Source organism: Dendrobates tinctorius, unplaced genomic scaffold, assembly GCF_039654945.1.
Source record: "Dendrobates tinctorius isolate UK_male_01 unplaced genomic scaffold, ASM3965494v1 ptg000215l, whole genome shotgun sequence".
NCBI classification, from domain to species: domain Eukaryota; kingdom Metazoa; phylum Chordata; class Amphibia; order Anura; family Dendrobatidae; genus Dendrobates; species Dendrobates tinctorius.
The window spans coordinates 2,031,866-2,052,500 of NW_027361882.1; the positions used below are offsets into that span (position 1 = coordinate 2,031,866).

General features: G+C 48.5%; 1 protein-coding gene and 1 long non-coding RNA gene across 7 annotated transcripts in view; one reads left to right on the forward strand and one right to left on the reverse strand.

Annotated features, from left to right (window-relative positions):
- Positions 1–20,635, forward strand: part of ADGRB1 (adhesion G protein-coupled receptor B1) — a 758,475-nt gene that overhangs the window by 649,121 nt on the left and 88,719 nt on the right. For all 6 annotated transcript variants that reach the window (XM_073555047.1, XM_073555046.1, XM_073555048.1 and 3 more), the window contains exons 21-22: positions 3,365–3,515; positions 11,223–11,292. In XM_073555047.1, the coding sequence (XP_073411148.1) occupies positions 3,365–3,515; positions 11,223–11,292 (221 nt within the window). The remainder of the gene's footprint in view (positions 1–3,364; positions 3,516–11,222; positions 11,293–20,635) is intronic.
- Positions 18,208–20,635, reverse strand: part of LOC141058834 (uncharacterized) — a 15,383-nt gene continuing 12,955 nt past the window's right edge. The window contains exon 2 of the long non-coding RNA XR_012222330.1: positions 18,208–19,596. This is a non-coding gene — a long non-coding RNA (uncharacterized lncRNA). The remainder of the gene's footprint in view (positions 19,597–20,635) is intronic.

A 20,635-nucleotide genomic window follows, 5' to 3' on the forward strand; every position in this document is an offset into this window, starting at 1 on the left:
TGGTGGTCCGCTGCTCTAAGGGGGCTCCGCATGGCAGTTTCAGTGGTGGTTCGCTGCTCCAAGGGGGCTCTGCATGGCATATTCAGTGGTGGTCCGCTGCTCCAAGGGGGCTCTGCATGGCATATTCAGTGGTGGTCCGCTGCTCTAAGGGGGCTCTGCATGGCAGATTCAATGGTGGTCCGCTGCTCAAGGGGGCTCCGCATGGCAGATTCAGTGGTGGTCCGCTGCTCCAAGGGGGCTCCGCATGGCAGATTCAGTGGTGGTTCGCTGCTCCAAGGGGGCTCCGCATGGCAGATTCAGTGGTGGTCCGCTGCTCCAAGGGGGCTCCGCATGGCAGATTCAGTGGCGGTCCGCTGCTCTAAGGGGGCTCCGCATGGCAGATTCAGTGGTGGTTCGCTGCTCCAAGGGGGCTCTGCATGGCATATTCAGTGGTGGTCCGCTGCTCTAAGGGGGCTCTGCATGGCAGATTCAATGGTGGTCCGCTGCTCAAGGGGGCTCCGCATGGCAGATTCAGTGGTGGTCCGCTGCTCCAAGGGGGCTCCGCATGGCAGATTCAGTGGTGGTCCGCTGCTCCAAGGGGGCTCCGCATGGCAGATTCAGTGGTGGTCCGCTGCTCCAAGGGGGCTCCGCATGGCAGATTCAGTGGTGGTCCGCTGCTCCAAGGGGGCTCTGCATGGCATATTCAGTGGTGGTCCGCTGCTCTAAGGGGGCTCCGCATGGCAGTTTCAGTGGTGGTTCGCTGCTCCAAGGGGGCTCTGCATGGCATATTCAGTGGTGGTCCGCTGCTCCAAGGGGGCTCTGCATGGCATATTCAGTGGTGGTCCGCTGCTCTAAGGGGGCTCCGCATGGCAGTTTCAGTGGTGGTTCGCTGCTCCAAGGGGGCTCTGCATGGCATATTCAGTGGTGGTCCGCTGCTCCAAGGGGGCTCTGCATGGCATATTCAGTGGTGGTCCGCTGCTCTAAGGGGGCTCTGCATGGCAGATTCAATGGTGGTCCGCTGCTCAAGGGGGCTCCGCATGGCAGATTCAGTGGTGGTCCGCTGCTCCAAGGGGGCTCCGCATGGCAGATTCAGTGGTGGTTCGCTGCTCCAAGGGGGCTCCGCATGGCAGATTCAGTGGTGGTCCGCTGCTCCAAGGGGGCTCCGCATGGCAGATTCAGTGGCGGTCCGCTGCTCTAAGGGGGCTCCGCATGGCAGATTCAGTGGTGGTTCGCTGCTCCAAGGGGGCTCTGCATGGCATATTCAGTGGTGGTCCGCTGCTCTAAGGGGGCTCTGCATGGCAGATTCAATGGTGGTCCGCTGCTCAAGGGGGCTCCGCATGGCAGATTCAGTGGTGGTCCGCTGCTCCAAGGGGGCTCCGCATGGCAGATTCAGTGGTGGTCCGCTGCTCCAAGGGGGCTCCGCATGGCAGATTCAGTGGTGGTCCGCTGCTCCAAGGGGGCTCTGCATGGCAGATTCAGTGGTGGTTCGCTGCTCCAAGGGGGCTCTGCATGGCAGATTCAGTGGTGGTTCGCTGCTCCAAGGGGGCTCCGCATGGCATATTCAGTGGTGGTCCGCTGCTCTAAGGGGGCTCTGCATGGCAGATTCAGTGGTGGTCCGCTGCTCAAGGGGGCTCCGCATGGTAGATTCAGTGGTGGTCCGCTGCTCCAAGGGGGCTCCGCATGGCAGTTTCAGTGGTGGTCCGCTGCTCCAAGGGGGCTCCGCATGGCAGATTCCAGTGGACTATTGACGGTGCTGGGACCACCACTAATTCTAAGAAGGGGGGTGGCCAGTACCCAATTCCTGTAGGAGAGGCGGGCTCGCTCTACCATTTCCATAGTGATTGTACATGCAGCCTCTTCACTGGAGCGGATCTGGTACCCCCGTCCTCGGCACCTGTGGTGGTCCCAGAAGTTGATCTCTTACTATGACCATCTTTTAGGGACATCCTCTAAGTATGACCCCTGCACCTCCGCTATCCCTGCGATCCTCTCACCCCATCATTGTTTCTCCACTATCGATACATTTTGTTACAAAAATCAACAGTAAACAAAAAAACAATAAAATAAAGTAACTTTCTGAAAAGGTTACATAAGACCAGCGATCACACTCCACTGTCAAAGGGTTAAAATAATCTTTATAATATTCCCAGCACTGTACAGGGTATAGCGACACAGTGTATTGTGCACAGCTCACCTCCTCCTCCTTCTACCGCTCGCTTCCTTACTGATGACTTCCTCTGTAACAGAGCCATCAGGTGGGTGAGCGCAATCATAGATACATTGTAACTCCTTCTCACACTCTGGCCTGAGTTCTTTCCTTCAGGGGAATCCGTCAGCAGGTTTTTTCATGTAATCTGACAGCAGTGTGATGTAGGAGCGGAGACCTTGATTCCAGCGATGCGTCACTTCTGGTGGGTGAAGCCGTTCTGATAGAATCACCGATCTCTCTGCTGACGGATTCCCTTTCACAGGTGTCGTCCTCTTTACATTGACACATTGTAACAGTCTCAGCAGCTGCACTGATTTTTGAGTCACTTAGGCTACTTTCACACATCAGGTTTTTTCCGACAGGCAGAATCCGGCGTTGCGCCTGAGCGATGGATCCGGCGTAAATTGTGGAAATCTGATGAAACGGATCCATTTTTCCACCGGATCCATCTAGCTGGCTGGTAATGGATGACGGCCTCACTATATCTGTTTCCTGGGGGCTGGCTCAGACTTTAAAAAAAATGGATCCGGTGGCCGGATCTGTCTTTTTCCGGATCCGGCGCCCATAGACTAGCATTGTAGCAAAAATTCGGAGGCGCTGCATACAAAAAAACATTACTTGAGACGTTTTTTCCAGACGCCGGAAACAAAATTTTAGGCGGATCCAGAAGAAACGGGAGGCCATGCGGCGGGATCCGGCGCTTATACAAGTCAATCAGAAAAAAAAACAGATTTACGCCAGTTCCGTTTTTTGTAACAATAGCCGGATCCTGCCTGTCCGTAAAAACCTGGTGTGTGAAAACCACAAACCTGCTGTAGGAAATGCTCCTTCCTCGGGGAATTCTTGATCTTTTCCTGAAACATTTTGGAAGAGATATTTTTTTCTTGCAGCCTTCTGATTGGTCGGTGCCTAATTTGCAGCAGATTCCGTCAGAAGCCGCTTCCTAGATGTGAGGAGCATTTTCCGTTCTCCCATCAGTGTGGTTTTAGTAGCATTTTTTTAGGGTTTTTTTTTAAGCCAACCCTTTCCACTCTGTGTGAATGTCCCTTAGCGCGTTCTCCTTCTCTGCTCTCTTTCCTCCTCTATACACTGACACATTGTAACGGAACCAGCAGCTGTGTGAGCGCCGCCCTGCAGAAGCCTCTTTTCCCGTGACCGTTCTTCTGTGGTCCTTAGGTGATCTGCACGCTGGTGGCCGCCTTCCTGCACTTCTTCTTCCTCTCCTCCTTCTGCTGGGTGCTGACAGAGGCGTGGCAGTCCTACATGGCAGTAACGGGGCGACTGCGCAACAGGATCATCCGCAAGCGATTCCTCTGCCTCGGATGGGGTAAGGGCCTTTCTTCATATTTCCTTTTTGTAGAAGATTGTTACTTTCTGAATTATTTATAGATCAATTCTCACCGATAACAACAACCGGATGATCAATCAAAGATGCTAAACATAAAATGGTCGCAGTCAGTGCAACAGAATTTCCATAGATCAATAGGATAAAGAATCTAAGAAACTTTGTAATACGGCTTATTAGAAAAATCTGTTTCCTTCTCCACTTATGAGCCACCTCACCCACTCAATTTTATCTCTAAAAAACCTGCTAAAATCCTTCCAACTGGTGAGATCTAGAGATAAATAAGAAACATAGTGAAAAACAGAGATCAGAGATAATGATAAAGCTTTGCAGTGTTCCCTCATCCTAAAGCTGGATTCACATCTATACTGCTAAGTACTGCTGTATAATGTCCTGCATGATGCCTTCTAGTAAGTATTTTATCTCTCCCTGGACCTGGAATTACAGATACAGTAGTCAGTGCAGTGAGCAGTGCACTATCTCATCCTAAAGCTGGTTTCACACTTACACTGCTCTGTACTGCTGTGTAATGTCATTTGTGGTGTTGCTGCTTTCTACTATGTTTTATCTCCCCCCAGAGCTGGAATCACAGCTACACTGCTCACTACGCTATATCAGAGAAAACAAGGGCGGGGGCGCAGACATAGGGCTTCACCTGGTATAAATCAATTAAAATATAAAAGTACTCTGGAGTACTCACCATTTATGGGTTGTGTTCAGACACAACCACTCTCAACGTTTGTTGCAGTCATATAGCTGGTGCAGAGCTCGTGCAGGTGGACAGCGTCCCCTAGGTATCATAAGTTGAGGATCCAAGAAAAGCACTTCTGAGCATCCGCGCTGCTTTAGTGATAAGAATTCTTCAGAAATCCATATAAATCTTTCAAGTTCTTTATTATATGTACTACAGAAACTACGCGTTTCGAGGTGACAAACCGCACCTCTTCTTCAGGTTTCAGTACAGAGTTGTCCATGTTGTTCCATTTTGAGCCATGTCCATAGGAGACATATGGCATTACAAGCTGCCCATTGGCTATCGATGTATTGTCCTCCAGAGTGAACGCCGCTCCACAACGCCCCTCTCCACCCGACCGACAATTTTTGAGGGTCTTCATCAAGGGTTGTCACTTTTTTAGGAATTTTTTAGGAACGCCAGACATTTTAACCCCTTACATGCTGAAGTCGATACTGATTGTAGAATCCGAGTGGTTTACAGAGGTAGGAGCTTCCCCGAAACTGCAGCGTTACCTCCACATTGAGCTCACAGGTGCTGATAGGCTACAATGGCAGCTGGGTGGTAACAATGGTCAGGAGTTAGACCCTTTACTATTTTTTAATATTATTGTTATTAGACCCTGAAAAAATCTTTTATATGCTTTTTTTTCATTCATTTTTATTTTAGTCACCTCATTTAACTAATAAGGGCAGAAAATCTCACCAAACCCTCATCGTGGGAGCGCAGCCTTACAGTCTATTATTCTCCCATCCTGAGCCTCCTGGTTCATGAATAGAATGCCAGAAGTACAGTAAGGACTGACACACAGATAGTGTGCAGGATCTACAGAGAGCTGGGTGAGCACTGTAGTGGCGGCCACTAGTGGTCCTGTACAGGAGTGCACTCGGCTCCGCGTTTCCTAGGAAGAAGTCATGAATTATTGGACTGTAATTAGTGAGGCGCTCAGATTCGTTGCTGCGCACATTTTACCTGCTGGGCGCCGTTTAGCCTCGTGCTGGGATCCCCTCCCCATATAACTATACATCTCTCCAATCCCCTTACCCCAGAGCCTCGCACTGACTCAACTCTGCTGATAGATGGGCTGCACTCGGCCGCACACGGGGAACCCTGTATTATTAGCCCTGAATAATGGATGCACTCAGTTCTCGGCTTTATAAGCCGGTGATGCTCCCAGCACCAGAGCGCGGATTCATCTTCATAATTAATGTGATGTAGCAGAGCTTAGCGCAGAGGAAGCAACGCACACAGCTCTGCAGTGTAACTGACCGCAGCGCTGCAGTGTAACTGACCGCAACCTGCAGTGTAACTGACCGCAGCCTGCAGTGTAACCGACCGCAACCTACAGTGTAACTGACCGCAGCCTGCAGTGTAACTGGCCGCAACCTGCAGTGTAACAGGCCGCAGCGCTGCAGTGTAACTGAACGCAACCTACAGTGTAACTGACCGCAGCGCTGCAGTGTAACCGAACGCAGCTCTGCAGTTACCTGCAGTGTAACTGGCCGCAACCTGCAGTGTAACTGACCGCAACCTGCAGTGTAACTGACCGCAACCTGCAGTGTAACTGACCGCAACCTGCAGTGTAACTGACCGCAGCCTGCAGTGTAACCGACCGCAACCTACAGTGTAACTGACCGCAGCCTGCAGTGTAACTGGCCGCAACCTGCAGTGTAACAGGCCGCAGCGCTGCAGTGTAACTGAACGCAACCTACAGTGTAACTGACCGCAGCGCTGCAGTGTAACTGAACGCAGCTCTGCAGTTACCTGCAGTGTAACTGGCCGCAACCTGCAGTGTAACTGGCCGCAACCTGCAGTGTAACTGACCGCAACCTGCAGTGTAACTGACCGCAACCTGCAGTGTAACTGACCGCAACCTGCAGTGTAACTGACCGCAGCCTGCAGTGTAACCGACCGCAACCTACAGTGTAACTGACCGCAGCCTGCAGTGTAACTGGCCGCAACCTGCAGTGTAACAGGCCGCAGCGCTGCAGTGTAACTGAACGCAACCTACAGTGTAACTGACCGCAGCGCTGCAGTGTAACTGAACGCAGCTCTGCAGTTACCTGCAGTGTAACTGGCCGCAACCTGCAGTGTAACTGGCCGCAACCTGCAGTGTAACTGGCCGCAACCTGCAGTGTAACTGACCGCAACCTGCAGTGTAACTGACCGCAACCTGCAGTGTAACTGACCGCAGCCTGCAGTGTAACCGACCGCAACCTACAGTGTAACTGACCGCAGCCTGCAGTGTAACTGGCCGCAACCTGCAGTGTAACAGGCCGCAGCGCTGCAGTGTAACTGAACGCAACCTACAGTGTAACTGACCGCAGCCTGCAGTGTAACCGACCGCAACCTGCAGTGTAACTGACCGCAACCTGCAGTGTAACTGACCGCAACCTGCAGTGTAACTGACCGCAACCTGCAGTATAGCTGACCGCAACCTGCAGTGTAATTGACCGCAACCTGCAGTGTAACTGGCCGCAACCTGCAGTATAGCTGACCGCAACCTGCAGTGTAATTGACCGCAACCTGCAGTGTAACTGACCGCAACCTGCAGTGTAACTGACCGCAACCTGCAGTGTAACTGACCGCAGCCTGCGGTGTAACTGGCCGCAACCTGCGGTGTAACTGGCCGCAACCTGCAGTGTAACTGGCCGCAACCTGCAGTGTAACTGGCTGCAACCTGCAGTGTAACTGGCCGCAACCTGCAGTGTAACTGGCCGCAACCTGCAGTGTAACTGGCCGCAACCTGCAGTGTAACTGGCTGCAACCTGCAGTGTAACTGGCCGCAACCTGCAGTGTAACTGAACGCAACCTACAGTGTAACTGACCGCAGCACTGCAGTGTAACTGAACGCAGCTCTGCAGTTACCTGCAGTGTAACTGGCCGCAACCTGCAGTGTAACTGGCCGCAACCTGCAGTGTAACTGACCGCAACCTGCAGTGTAACTGACCGCAACCTGCAGTGTAACTGACCGCAACCTGCAGTGTAACTGACCGCAGCCTGCAGTGTAACCGACCGCAACCTACAGTGTAACTGACCGCAGCCTGCAGTGTAACTGGCCGCAACCTGCAGTGTAACAGGCCGCAGCGCTGCAGTGTAACTGAACGCAACCTACAGTGTAACTGACCGCAGCCTGCAGTGTAACCGACCGCAACCTGCAGTGTAACTGACCGCAACCTGCAGTGTAACTGACCGCAACCTGCAGTGTAACTGACCGCAACCTGCAGTATAGCTGACCGCAACCTGCAGTGTAATTGACCGCAACCTGCAGTGTAACTGGCCGCAACCTGCAGTATAGCTGACCGCAACCTGCAGTGTAATTGACCGCAACCTGCAGTGTAACTGACCGCAACCTGCAGTGTAACTGACCGCAACCTGCAGTGTAACTGACCGCAGCCTGCGGTGTAACTGGCCGCAACCTGCGGTGTAACTGGCCGCAACCTGCAGTGTAACTGGCCGCAACCTGCAGTGTAACTGGCTGCAACCTGCAGTGTAACTGGCCGCAACCTGCAGTGTAACTGGCCGCAACCTGCAGTGTAACTGGCTGCAACCTGCAGTGTAACTGGCCGCAACCTGCAGTGTAACTGATCGCAACCTGCATCTAATCCTAGCCTGTGTGATACTGACTGCTGAGCCGTGTATCTAATCCTATCCAGTGTGATACTGACTGCTGAGCCATGTATCTAATCCTATCCTGTGTGATACTGACTGCTGAGCCGTGTATCTAATCATCTCCTGTGTGATACTGACTGCTGAGCCGTGTATCTAATCCTCTCCTGTGTGATACTGACTGCTGAGCCGTGTATCTAATCCTCTCCTGTGTGATACTGACTGCTGAGCCGTGTATCTAATCCTATCCTGTGTGATACTGACTGATGAGCCATGTTTCTAATCCTCTCCTGTGTGATACTGACTGCTGAGCCGTGTATCTAATCCTATCCTGTGTGATACTGACTGCTGAGCCGTGTATCTAATCCTCTCCTGTGTGATACTGACTGCTCAGCCGTGTATCTAATCCTCTTCTGTGTGATACTGACTGCTGAGCCGTATATCTAATCCTCTCCTGTGTGATACTGACTGCTGAGCCATGTATCTAATCCTCTCCTGTGTGATACTGACTGCTGAGCCGTGTATCTAATCCTCTCCTGTGTGATACTGACTGCTGAGCCGTGTATCTAATCCTCTCCTGTGTGATACTGACTGCTGAGCCGTGTATCTAATCCTCTCCTGTGTGATACTGACTGCTGAGCCGTGTATCTAATCCTATCCTGTGTGATACTGACTGCTGAGCCGTGTATCTAATCCTCTCCTGTGTGATACTGACTGCTCAGCCGTGTATCTAATCCTCTTCTGTGTGATACTGACTGCTGAGCCGTATATCTAATCCTCTCCTGTGTGATACTGACTGCTGAGCCATGTATCTAATCCTCTCCTGTGTGATACTGACTGCTGAGCCGTGTATCTAATCCTATCCTGTGATACTGACTGCTGAGCCGTGTATCTAATCCTCTCCTGTGTGATACTGACTGCAGAGCCGTGTATCTAATCCTCCCCTGTGTGACACTGACTGCTGAGCAGTGTATCTAATCCTCTCCTGTGTGATACTGACTGCTGAGCAGTGTATCTAATCCTATCCTGTGTGATACTGACTGCTGAGCTGTGTATCTAATCCTATCCTATGTGATACTGACTGCTGAGCTGTGTATCTAATCCTATATCCTGTGTGATACTGACTGCTGAGCCGTGTATCTAATCCTATCCTGTGTGATGCTGACTGCTGAGCTGTGTATCTAATCCTCTCCTGTGTGATACTGACTGCTGAGCTGTGTATCTAATCCTATCCTGTGTGATACTGACTGCTGAGCCGTGTATCTAATCCTCTCCTGTGTGATACTGACTGCTGAGCCGTGTATTTAATCCTATCCTGTGTGATACTGACTGCTGAGCTGTGTATCTAATCCTATCCTGTGTGATACTGACTGCTGAGCCGTGTATCTAATCCTCTCCTGTGTGATACTGACTGCTGAGCTGTGTATCTAATCCTATCCTGTGTGATACTGACTGCTGAGCCGTGTATCTAATCTTCTCCTGTGTGATACTGACTGCTGAGCCGTGTATCTAATCTTCTCCTGTGTGATACTGACTGCTGAGCCGTGTATCTAATCCTCTCCTGTGTGATACTGACTGCTGAGCTGTGTATCTAATCCTCTCCTTTGTGATACTGACTGATGAGCTGTGTATCTAATCCTCTCCTTTGTGATACTGACTGATGAGCAGTGTATCTAATCCTCTCCTGTGTGATACTGACTGCTGAGCCGTGTATCTAATCCTCTCCCGTGTGATACTGTCTGCTGAGCCGTGTATCTAATCCTCTCCTGTGTGATACTGACTGCTGAGCTGTGTATCTAATCCTCTCCTGTGTGATCCTGACTGCTGAGCCGTGTATCTAATCCTCTCCTGTGTAATAATGACTGCTGAGCCGTGTATCTAATCCTCTCCTGTGTAATAATGACTGCTGAGCCGTGTATCTAATCCTCTCCTGTGTGATACTGACTGCTGAGCTGTGTATCTAATCCTATCCTGTGTGATACTGGCTGTTGAGCCGTGTATCTAATCCTCTCCTGTGTGATACTGACTGCTGAGCTGTGTATCTAATCCTATCCTGTGTGATACTGGCTGCTGAGCTGTGTATCTAATCCTCTCCTGTGTGATATTGACTGCTGAGCCGTGTATCTAATCTTTTCCTGTGTGATACTGACTGCTGAGCCGTGTATCTAATCCTCTCCTGAGTGATACTGACTGCTGAGCCGTGTATCTAATCCTCTCCTGTGTGATACTGACTGCTGAGCCGTGTATCTAATCCTATCCTGTGTGATACTGACTGCTGAGCTGTGTATCTAATCCTATCCTTTGTGATACTGACTGCTGAGCCGTGTATCTAATCCTCTCCTGTGTGATACTGAGTACTGAGCCATGTATCTAATCCTATCCTGAGTGATACTGTTGGCTGAGCCGTGTATCTAATCCTCTCCTGTGTGATACTGACTGCTGAGTCGTGTATCTAATCCTCTCCTGTGTGATACTGAGTACTGAGCCATGTATCTAATCCTATCCTGAGTGATACTGTTGGCTGAGACGTGTATCTAATCCACTCCTGTGTGATACTGACTGCTGAGTCGTGTATCTAATCCTCTCCTGTGTGATACTGACTGCTGAGCCGTGTATCTAATCCTCTCCTGTGTGATACTGACTGCTGAGCCGTGTATCTAATCCTCACCTGTGTGATACTGACTGCTGAGCCTTGTATCTAATCCTCTCCTGAGTGATACTGTTGGCTGAGCCGTGTATCTAATCCTCTCCTGTGTGATACTGACTGCTGAGCCGTGTATCTAATCCTCTCCTGTGTGATACTGACTGCTGAGCCGTGTATCTATTCCTCTCCTGTGTGATTCTGACTGCTGAGCCGTGTATCTAATCCTCTCCTGAGTGATACTGTTGGCTGAGCCGTGTATCTAATCCTCTCCTGTGTGATACTGACTGCTGAGCCGTGTATCTAATCCTATCCTGTGTGATACTGACTGCTAAGCAGTGTATCTAATCCTATCCTGTGTGATACTGACTGCTGAGCCGTGTATCTAATCCTCTCCTGTGTGATACTGACTGCTGAGCCGTGTATCTAATCCTCTCCTGAGTGATACTGTTGGCTGATCCGTGTATCTAATCCTATCCTGTGTGATACTGACTGCTGAGCCGTGTGTCTCATCCTATCCTGTGTGATACTGACTGCTGAGCTGTGTATCTAATCCTATCCTGTGTGATACTGACTGCTGAGCCGTGTATCTAATCCTCTCCTGAGTGATACTGTTGGCTGAGCCGTGTATCTAATCCTCTCCTGAGTGATACTGTTGGCTGAGCCGTGTATCTAATCCTCTCCTGTGATGACTCTTCTCTTTCAGGGCTTCCCGCTCTGGTCGTGGCGATATCGGTCGGCTTCACCAAGGCGAAGGGCTACGGATCGGCCAATTAGTGAGTGATCTCTCGCTGATTCCATGAATTGTTGTTGCTGTGATTTCTCTCCTGATGCTGGGGGAGAGGGAACCATCGTCTTCCTCCTCGCTGACATGAAATGTGTCAGTGTTTAAAGGCACAGAGCACATTTAGCACCAGATAATACAATGTATATATGGTCAGGCTCCTCCCTCTTATCGATGCTCCTCCCACAAGACTCCTGACAGTTTCTGATATTTTTTTATTAGTGGTTTATTCTGTCTGATGTCATGGAAATGATGTTTTCATGTGCTGACTTCATGCTAATAAGCGTACCTGCAGTGTAAAGCATTGAGGAGAGGCAGAGCAGCATACTGAGCCTCTGAAGTCGTAGCTCGTAGACATTATACTGTGCAGATAAACTGGAGTCACTGATGTGCTGAATCACTGATCATCACTTTGTTTTAGTGGAGCAGTGCTGCAGTGTAAAGTATGGAGGGTTCAAATATAAAAACTGTGCCTCGACCTGATTCACATAAACTAAGCTGCAATACCAGACTCCTCCTTAGGACCGGTGTGGCGCTGACTCTGGATGAAGGCAGCCATGGGTTGTAAGCTTAAACAGCCCGTTTACATTGGGGAAGGCTGCAGTGTAATCCACTGTTATTGCACAGTCACAGTGGGATTTGGTGTAGTGTCCTTTATACCTTTCAGTGTTACTGCCCAGATGTAGCAGAGCTGAGTTTCTTCTCCATGTTTCTCTGCTGATGCCTAAGAGAGCGCCGTGACAAATTCAGCTCTGCTCCATTTATGATCACTGCAGCATGTAACGGAAGTGAAGCCATAATCGTGGGACAGCAGTGACTGATGTGGCAGAGCTGAGTTTGTCAGTATCGATTCCATTAGCTCTGCTACATCTGCGTCCAGTATGACTGACGGCATGTGAGTGCTCCGCAGTCCTCGTTATGCATTCACTGCTGTTCCCCAGCAGCAATGTGTAGTGGCGGCACGGTGCAGCCTGACATCTCCCGCATCATCCAGTGCCGCGCCATCTCCACTGCTCTAATCACCTCTGGGCTGCGGTCAGATCCAGGCTCCCGGTGCCGCAGGTTCTGCTCGCACTCACTGCAGGGACATTTATCTTCCCTCCTGCAGCTTGCTGATGAGCTCTGGACTGACCAGGAGCGCCGCTGTGCAGGGGGAGCGTGCTCACAACTGATTGGACTTGGCAGTGCAGGGTCTAGTGTCCGGCTCTGCAGAGTCGTTTGTTCCGGTCTTTTCCATGCAGAGCACCGGGAGCCTATATGGCCAGTCTGCAGCTGTCTCCAGCCCTAGTAATATTCATGCATAAATAGTGCCGCCATGTTTACAGTCACTTCGCATAATATGTATCTATAGCACAGAGGGACCGCCATCTTGTTCTTCATGTGATGAGTCCCCTACCTAATGGCAGAAGTGCATATAGTTACCCTACACAATAATTCACAGATCATAATGCCTGCTAGTCTCTTTTAAGTGTAGTACGGCCTATGCAAATAGCGCAGTAACCCTGCCTCTCCTTGTGAGGTAGACACAGATGGCACTGTCACTCTGCCTCTCCTTGTGATGTAGACACAGATAGCACTGTCACTCTGCTTCTCCTTGTGAGGTAGACACAGATAGCACTGTCACTCTGCCTCTCCTTGTGATGTAGACACAGATAGCACTGTCACTCTGCCTCTCCTTGTGAGGTAGACACAGATAGCACTGTCACTCTGCCTCTCCTTGTGATGTAGACACAGATGGCACTGTCACTCTGCCTCTCCTTGTGAGGTAGACACAGATGGCACTGTCACTCTGCCTCTCCTTGTGATGTAGACACAGATAGCACTGTCACTCTGCTTCTCCTTGTGAGGTAGACACAGATAGCACTGTCACTCTGCCTCTCCTTGTGATGTAGACACAGATAGCACTGTCACTCTGCCTCTCCTTGTGAGGTAGACACAGATAGCACTGTCACTCTGCCTCTCCTTGTGATGTAGACACAGATGGCACTGTCACTCTGCCTCTCCTTGTGATGTAGACACAGATAGCACTGTCACTCTGCCTCTCCTTGTAATGTAGACACAGATAGCACTTGCACTCTGCTTCTCCTTGTGGGGTAGACACAGATAGCACTGTCACTCTGCCTCTCCTTGTGATGTAGACACAGATAGCACTGTCACTCTGCCTCTCCTTGTGAGATAGACACAGATAGCACTGTCACTCTGCCTCTCCTTGTGAGGTAGACACAGATAGCACTGTCACTCTGCCTCTCCTTGTGAGGTAGACACAGATATCACTGTCACTCTGCCTCTCCTTGTGAGGTAGACACAGATAGCACTGTCACTCTGCCTGTCCTTGTGAGGTAGACACAGATAGCACTGTCACTCTGCCTGTCCTTGTGAGGTAGACACAGATAGCACTGTCACTCTGCCTCTCCTTGTGATGTAGACACAGATGGCACTGTCACTCTGCCTCTCCTTGTGATGTAGACACAGATAGCACTGTCACTCTGCCTGTCCTTGTGAGGTAGACACAGATAGCACTGTCACTCTGCCTCTCCTTGTAATGTAGACACAGATAGCACTTGCACTCTGCTTCTCCTTGTGGGGTAGACACAGATAGCACTGTCACTCTGCCTCTCCTTGTGATGTAGACACAGATAGCACTGTCATTCTGCCTCTCCTTGTGAGATAGACACAGATAGCACTGTCACTCTGCCTCTCCTTGTGAGGTAGACACAGATAGCACTGTCACTCTGCCTCTCCTTGTGAGGTAGACACAGATGGCACTGTCACTCTGCCTCTCCTTGTGATGTAGACACAGATAGCACTGTCACTCTGCCTGTCCTTGTGAGGTAGACACAGATAGCACTGTCACTCTGGAGGTAGACACAGATAGCACTGTCACTCTGCCTCTCCTTGTGATGTAGACACAGATAGCACTGTCACTCTGCCTCTCCTTGTGATGTAGACACAGATAGCACTGTCACTCTGCCTCTCCTTGTGAGGTAGACACAGATAGAACTGTCACTCTGCCTCTCCTTGTGAGGTAGACACAGATGGCACTGTCACTCTGCCTCTCCTTGTGATGTAGACACAGATAGCACTGTCACTCTGCCTGTCCTTGTGAGGTAGACACAGATAGCACTGTCACTCTGCCTCTCCTTGTGATGTAGACACAGATAGCACTGTCACTCTGCCTCTCCTTGTGATGTAGACACAGATAGCACTGTCACTCTGCTTCTCCTTGTGATGTAGACATAGATAGCACTGTCACTCTGCTTCTCCTTGTGATGTAGACACAGATAGCACTGTCACTCTGCCTCTCCTTGTGAGATAGACACAGATAGCACTGTCACTCTGCCTGTCCTTGTGAGGTAGACACAGATAGCACTGTCACTCTGCCTGTCCTTGTGAGGTAGACACAGATAGCACTGTCACTCTGCCTCTCCTTGTGATGTAGACACAGATAGCACTGTCACTCTGCCTCTCCTTGTGATGTAGACACAGATAGCACTGTCACTCTGCCTCTCCTTGTGAGATAGACACAGATAGCACTGTCACTCTGCCTCTCCTTGTGAGATAGACACAGATAGCACTGTCACTCTGCCTCTCCTTGTGATGTTGACACAGATAGCACTGTCACTCTGCCTCTCCTTGTGAGATAGACACAGATAGCACTGTCACTCTGCCTGTCCTTGTGAGATAGACACAGATAGCACTGTCACTCTGCCTCTCCTTGTGATGTAGACACAGATAGCACTGTCACTCTGCCTCTCCTTGTGAGATAGACACAGATAGCACTGTCACTCTGCCTCTCCTTGTGAGGTAGACACAGATAGCACTGTCACTCTGCCTCTCCTTGTGAGGTAGACACAGATAGCACTGTCACTCTGCCTCTACTTGTGATGTAGACACAGATAGCACTGTCACTCTGCCTGTCCTTGTGAGGTAGACACAGATAGCACTGTCACTCTGCCTCTCCTTGTGAGATAGACACAGATAGCACTGTCACTCTGCCTCTCCTTGTGAGGTAGACACAGATAGCACTGTCACTCTGCCTCTCCTTGTGAGGTAGACACAGATAGCACTGTCACTCTGCCTCTCCTTGTGATGTAGACACAGATAGCACTGTCACTCTGCCTGTCCTTGTGAGGTAGACACAGATAACACTGTCACTCTGCCTCTCCTTGTGAGGTAGACACAGATAGCACTGTCACTCTGCCTGTCCTTGTGAGGTAGACACAGATAACACTGTCACTCTGCCTCTCCTTGTGAGGTAGACACAGATAGCACTGTCACTCTGCCTGTCCTTGTGAGGTAGACACAGATAACACTGTCACTCTGCCTCTACTTGTGATGTAGACACAGATAGTACTGTCACCTTGTCTTTCCTTGTGAGGTAGGCACAGAAAGTACTGTCATTCTGTCTCTCCTTGTGAGGTTAGCACAGAAAGTACTGTCATCCTGTCTCTGATTGTGACTTAGGCACAGATAGTACTGCCACCCTGTTTTTCCCATTGGCAGGGCTCTCCTTGTGAAGTAGGCACAGATAGTACTGTCACCCTGTATCTCCTTGTGAAGTATGTGAAAAATGAGGATGAATGAACTCATGGAGCTCAACATCCAACACTGCGGAGACACCATCACATGTTTCTCAACGCAGTGATTCTAGGGCAATGCCCCCACCCTTATGGGAAATATGTAAATATATGCAAAACAGAAGCCGCGGAGACACCATCACATGTTTCTCAACGCAAGCAATGACTAGCCAGGTCTTTCCCCGGGAAGGAACAACCACGGGAAGGGCAGTCTCCAATGAAGGAAACCACCTATGCCAAAACATGGTATCCATCCACAGACAGCTGTTTCGGGGTATTGCCCCTCATCAGTGTGGAGTAGGAAACTGGCCAGTAGGAGCAATGTCTAGTATAAAGACTATGAAGAGGAGGATGAATGAACTCATGGAGATCAACATCCAACACTGCGGAGACACCATCACGTTTCTCAACGCAGTGATTTTAGAGCAAAGCCCCCATCCCTTATGGGAAATACTTCCTTGTGAAGTAGGCACAGACAGTACTGTCACCCTGTTTCTCCCATTGTAAGGTAGGCACAGATGGTACTGTCACCCTGTCTCTCCTTGTGAATTAGTCACAGACAGTATTATCACCCTGTCTACTTGTGAGGTAGGCGCAGATGGTACTGTCACCCTGTCTCTCCTCGTGAGGTAGGCAATTGCCGTGTTCCTTTTGCCTCGAGAATATGTGACTAGTCAGAATTACTCCGGTCATTCTCACACTATAGAATTCCTATGGGAATGACCTGTGTAACCAGTTCCGTTCTCTGGTGAATTGGTCATTGCTATATAGTTTATTTAATAATAACAGTATCACAGTAACATACTTGGCCTGCCTGGAACATGTGTGTATAGTCAGGGTGACTCTGGTCATTCTCACACTGGGTAATTACTCTGAAAACGTGAGAATGACGTGTGACTTGGTAACTGAATGCTGTAGATTCTACTAGTCGGCTAATACAAATAATGCATCATTATTATACGTATAATGTTTGGGGATTTGTGAGAACTTTCACGGATACTTTTGTAATTCTCATACTGTGGAATTAACATGAGAATGACCTGTGTAATTTGGTCACAGGCACAGAGTAGGTCATCCACTGTAGTTTTTACTATTCAGCATATCCAAATAATGCATCATTATTCTATAATTACCGTTTTGGTGATTTGTGAGACCTTTCACCGTTAATCTGGTCATTCTGACACTGTGGAATGAGTATGAGAGTGACCTGCGCTGATTCTGATCCTGCTCTGACTAAATTATCAGGTTATTGCGTTACATCTTATTTAATAATAGTATCATAGTTGTGTAATGTTTACATGGATGATGGGAGGAAATTCAGAACGTTACTCCAGTCATTCTGATATTTAGAATTAGTATGAGAATGACCAGTGTGACTCCGAAAACGTGATCTAGCCATTACTGTACAGTTTATACAAAACAGCTATCACTATGATGTAATTGCTGTGCATTCTTATCCTCGGGATTTTAGAATAGTCAGGATTACTCTGGTCATTCTCACTTTGCGGAATTAGGATGAGAACGTCCTGCATTTCCATATTCCATGCTCTAGTGGGATCGTTTAGTTATTGCTTTCCAGATTATTAATAATTCAGATCTTATAATTATTTAATTGTTTTGTTTTGAGGCTTACTCTGGTCATTCTCATAAAAAGGTATCATGAGAAAAAATGCAGCACTCACCAATAGAGCAGAAAAACTGTGCATCTTTATTTCACATGAATTCCATCAACAGGTATGTGGACATGCAGGACGTTAGACAAATGCTAGAGGAGGGAGGTGCCGGACAACGGCCGTTTCGTGATTACTCACTTCTACGGGTCCGTTGTCCGGCACCTCCCTCCCTGTTGGTGGAATTCATGTGAAATAAAGATGCACAGATTTTCAGCTCTGTTGGTGAGTGCTGCATTTTTTCTTTTTTCGCTTCACATTGAAATATTCATGTTTCTTCATGCAAGCACCTCTGTTTTTTGACTGAACTATACACTGCAATACTTCAGATAAAAAGCTCCGTCTGATTATGTGGTGATTTGTGTGCCCTAGTCTGCCGTTCATCTGTGTGCTTTCTTGCAGGGATTATTCTCATAAAAATGGCCAGTATAACTTGTCCCATCCTCTAATTAGATGATCTGGTGATTTCAGCACAGCATATTTTTCGGTACCATGATGTAACAGCCTTGTCCTTTTTGCCTGATGGGTGGGAGAATAATCAGGAAGTTACTCTAATAACGTTTCCGCAGTGGGATCAGCATGAGAGTGACCTGTCATGTTCTTTGAATTAATTATCTAGTTATTACTATACAACTTATGCAATCAAAAGTTCAAGAAATGTTAATAATTTCCATCCTTTATTTTGCCTGAAAGATGTGAGAATTGTCAGGATGACTGCGGTCATTCTCACACTGTGGAATTAGAATGACCTGTTTAATGACTGTCCATCCTATAAATACGTGACATAGCTGTTATAGTGTAGTTATTACTATACAGCTTTTACAGGTAAAGTAATGTTCTGTTTTACTGGGGTGTGAGAATATTCAGGGTTACTCTGGTCTCTGTAAAATTATATGAGAATGACCTGTACTACTAGTCCCATTCTCTAATTACATGATCCAGCTCATCCTTTACTTCCAGTTTCATAAAACTATAATAATCATGTAACTGCCATACTATACTCTCTTTGCTTGAGAGGTGTGAGAATAGTCCGGGCTTCTCAGGTCGCTCTCACACTGGCGGTATGAGAATGACCATGTATCCAGTGCCATACTCTGATTAGATGAGCTGTTTTTTCTTTACTACTTCTTTCATAAAGTATCGCTTTTGTGTCATTGCTGTGTTCTTTTCTCCTGAAGGGTGTGAGGACATTCAAGGTTACACCAGTGATGAGAATGACGTGTATAACCAACCTCAGTGCCCTAAATATCTGCTTGGCTTTTTTTTATTTAATTTAAAGGCTTATTCTTAACATCTTTAATGGGTAAAATTGCAAACTGCTTGGGAAGACAGGTTACTTTGCAATTTACCTCCCTTTACATATCCTTTCTGTTCTCAATGAGTTAGGGAGTTTTAGTTTTTTGTTTGTTTACTGATTGTTGCCTAGACTGCCGGCCACCCTTGGAGTGTGTCATCGGTGGCCCGTCTCATTGGAAAGTAGTGCAGCACCTGCAAGCTCTTTGCTGTGAAGAATTGTCATCTTCAAGTGATCAGCTTCATTGTCTCTTCACCCCTCCGATTCTGCAGGCAAATATGCCTCTGCTTGCAACACTGCAGAGACCACTGTTTGTTGTGACCGTTCCCCTGATCTCTGCCCACTGTTGCAGTGTGCCAGCGGCGGCGGCCAGTCTCATAGGCAAGTGCAGCGCCTGTTAGTTCTTTGCTATTGAAAATTGTCAACATCAACTGGTCAACTTCATTGCCCCGTCACTCCTCCAATTCTGCAGGCAAATCTGCCTCTGCTTGCAACACTGCAGAGACCACTGTTTGTTGTGACCGTTCCCCTGATCTCTGCCCACTGTTGCAGTGTGCCAGCGGCGGCGGCCAGTCTCATAGGCAAGTGCAGCGCTTGTTAATCTTTGCTATTGAAAATTGTCAACATCAACTGGTCAGCTTCATTGCCCCGTCACTCCTCCGATGCTGCCGTCAAATCTGACTCTGCTTGCAACATTGGAAGTGCACATCACCTCTTCATGCAGCAAGCCGGGAGACAAGCGAGCAGTTGCTCTCCTGAAATAGGAAAATGATTATTCTGTTACTGCCGTGCTCTGATTCCATGGAAGGTGTGAGAATACTCTGGTCATTCTCACGCTGTTGCCTCAGTATGACAATAACCTGTGTAACTAGTTAGATCATCTAGTTATTACTCCACAGTTTATGCAGTAAAAAATCACTATTATGTGATTGTAGCTCAGGCTCTGTTTCCCAGCGGCAGGGTGAGAATAGTCAGGGTTACTCCGGTCATTCTCACACTGTAGAATTAGCATGAGAATGACCTGTGCTCACACTAGATGATCTGGGTAATGCTATACAGTTTATAAAAGCATAAGAATAATGGCTCTGCCATGTTCTGACTTCCTGGAAGGTGTGAGATTATTTCGGTCATTCTCGTTGGTCATTCTCGCTCTATTCCTGCCCATTTTCGTGAAAGTGATCTGTGACCCATCTAAATGGTTTGTGGTCATCAATTAGCCTTGACCACCATAGGACACACAGGCAAGTAGAACGACGATGACCTCAGCCCCATCCACATTGTATGGCGCCCTGTATGGTCTGGCGGTATTATTTTAGTGTGTTTATACAGGGGAACTCTTTGGGGTGAAATGGATTTTCAATTTGACAAAACACCTATTATGAAAGTGTGAGAATAATATTTAGCTTTGTGCACCACGTCGGGAGTCGCGGCGGCCTGACATTGAATAATGACCTGCTTCGTGCCATGCCGTGCCACCGTATCAAACCTTTCCACTTGTTCAGCTTACAAATTGCCAAGAACACCTTATTTAGGTGGAAAGAATGGGCGACATTAATCTTCATACGGGACTTGAAACCCGCGTGAGTGCTAGAATTAATTTATTAGCCGTCTTCAAGGTAGACTGAGTTTGCTCTGAGAAGGCGAAGGCCAATCATGATTTTGTTAAGATGCTCATTCCTCGGAAAATTACTTGGTTACATGTCCTTGGTCGGGGGCTTTGTTCTTTGCATATATTGTTTTATAGTTTAATGCTGAAAGTTCTCTGCATCAGGGTCAAAGCCGAGCCGCAGACGA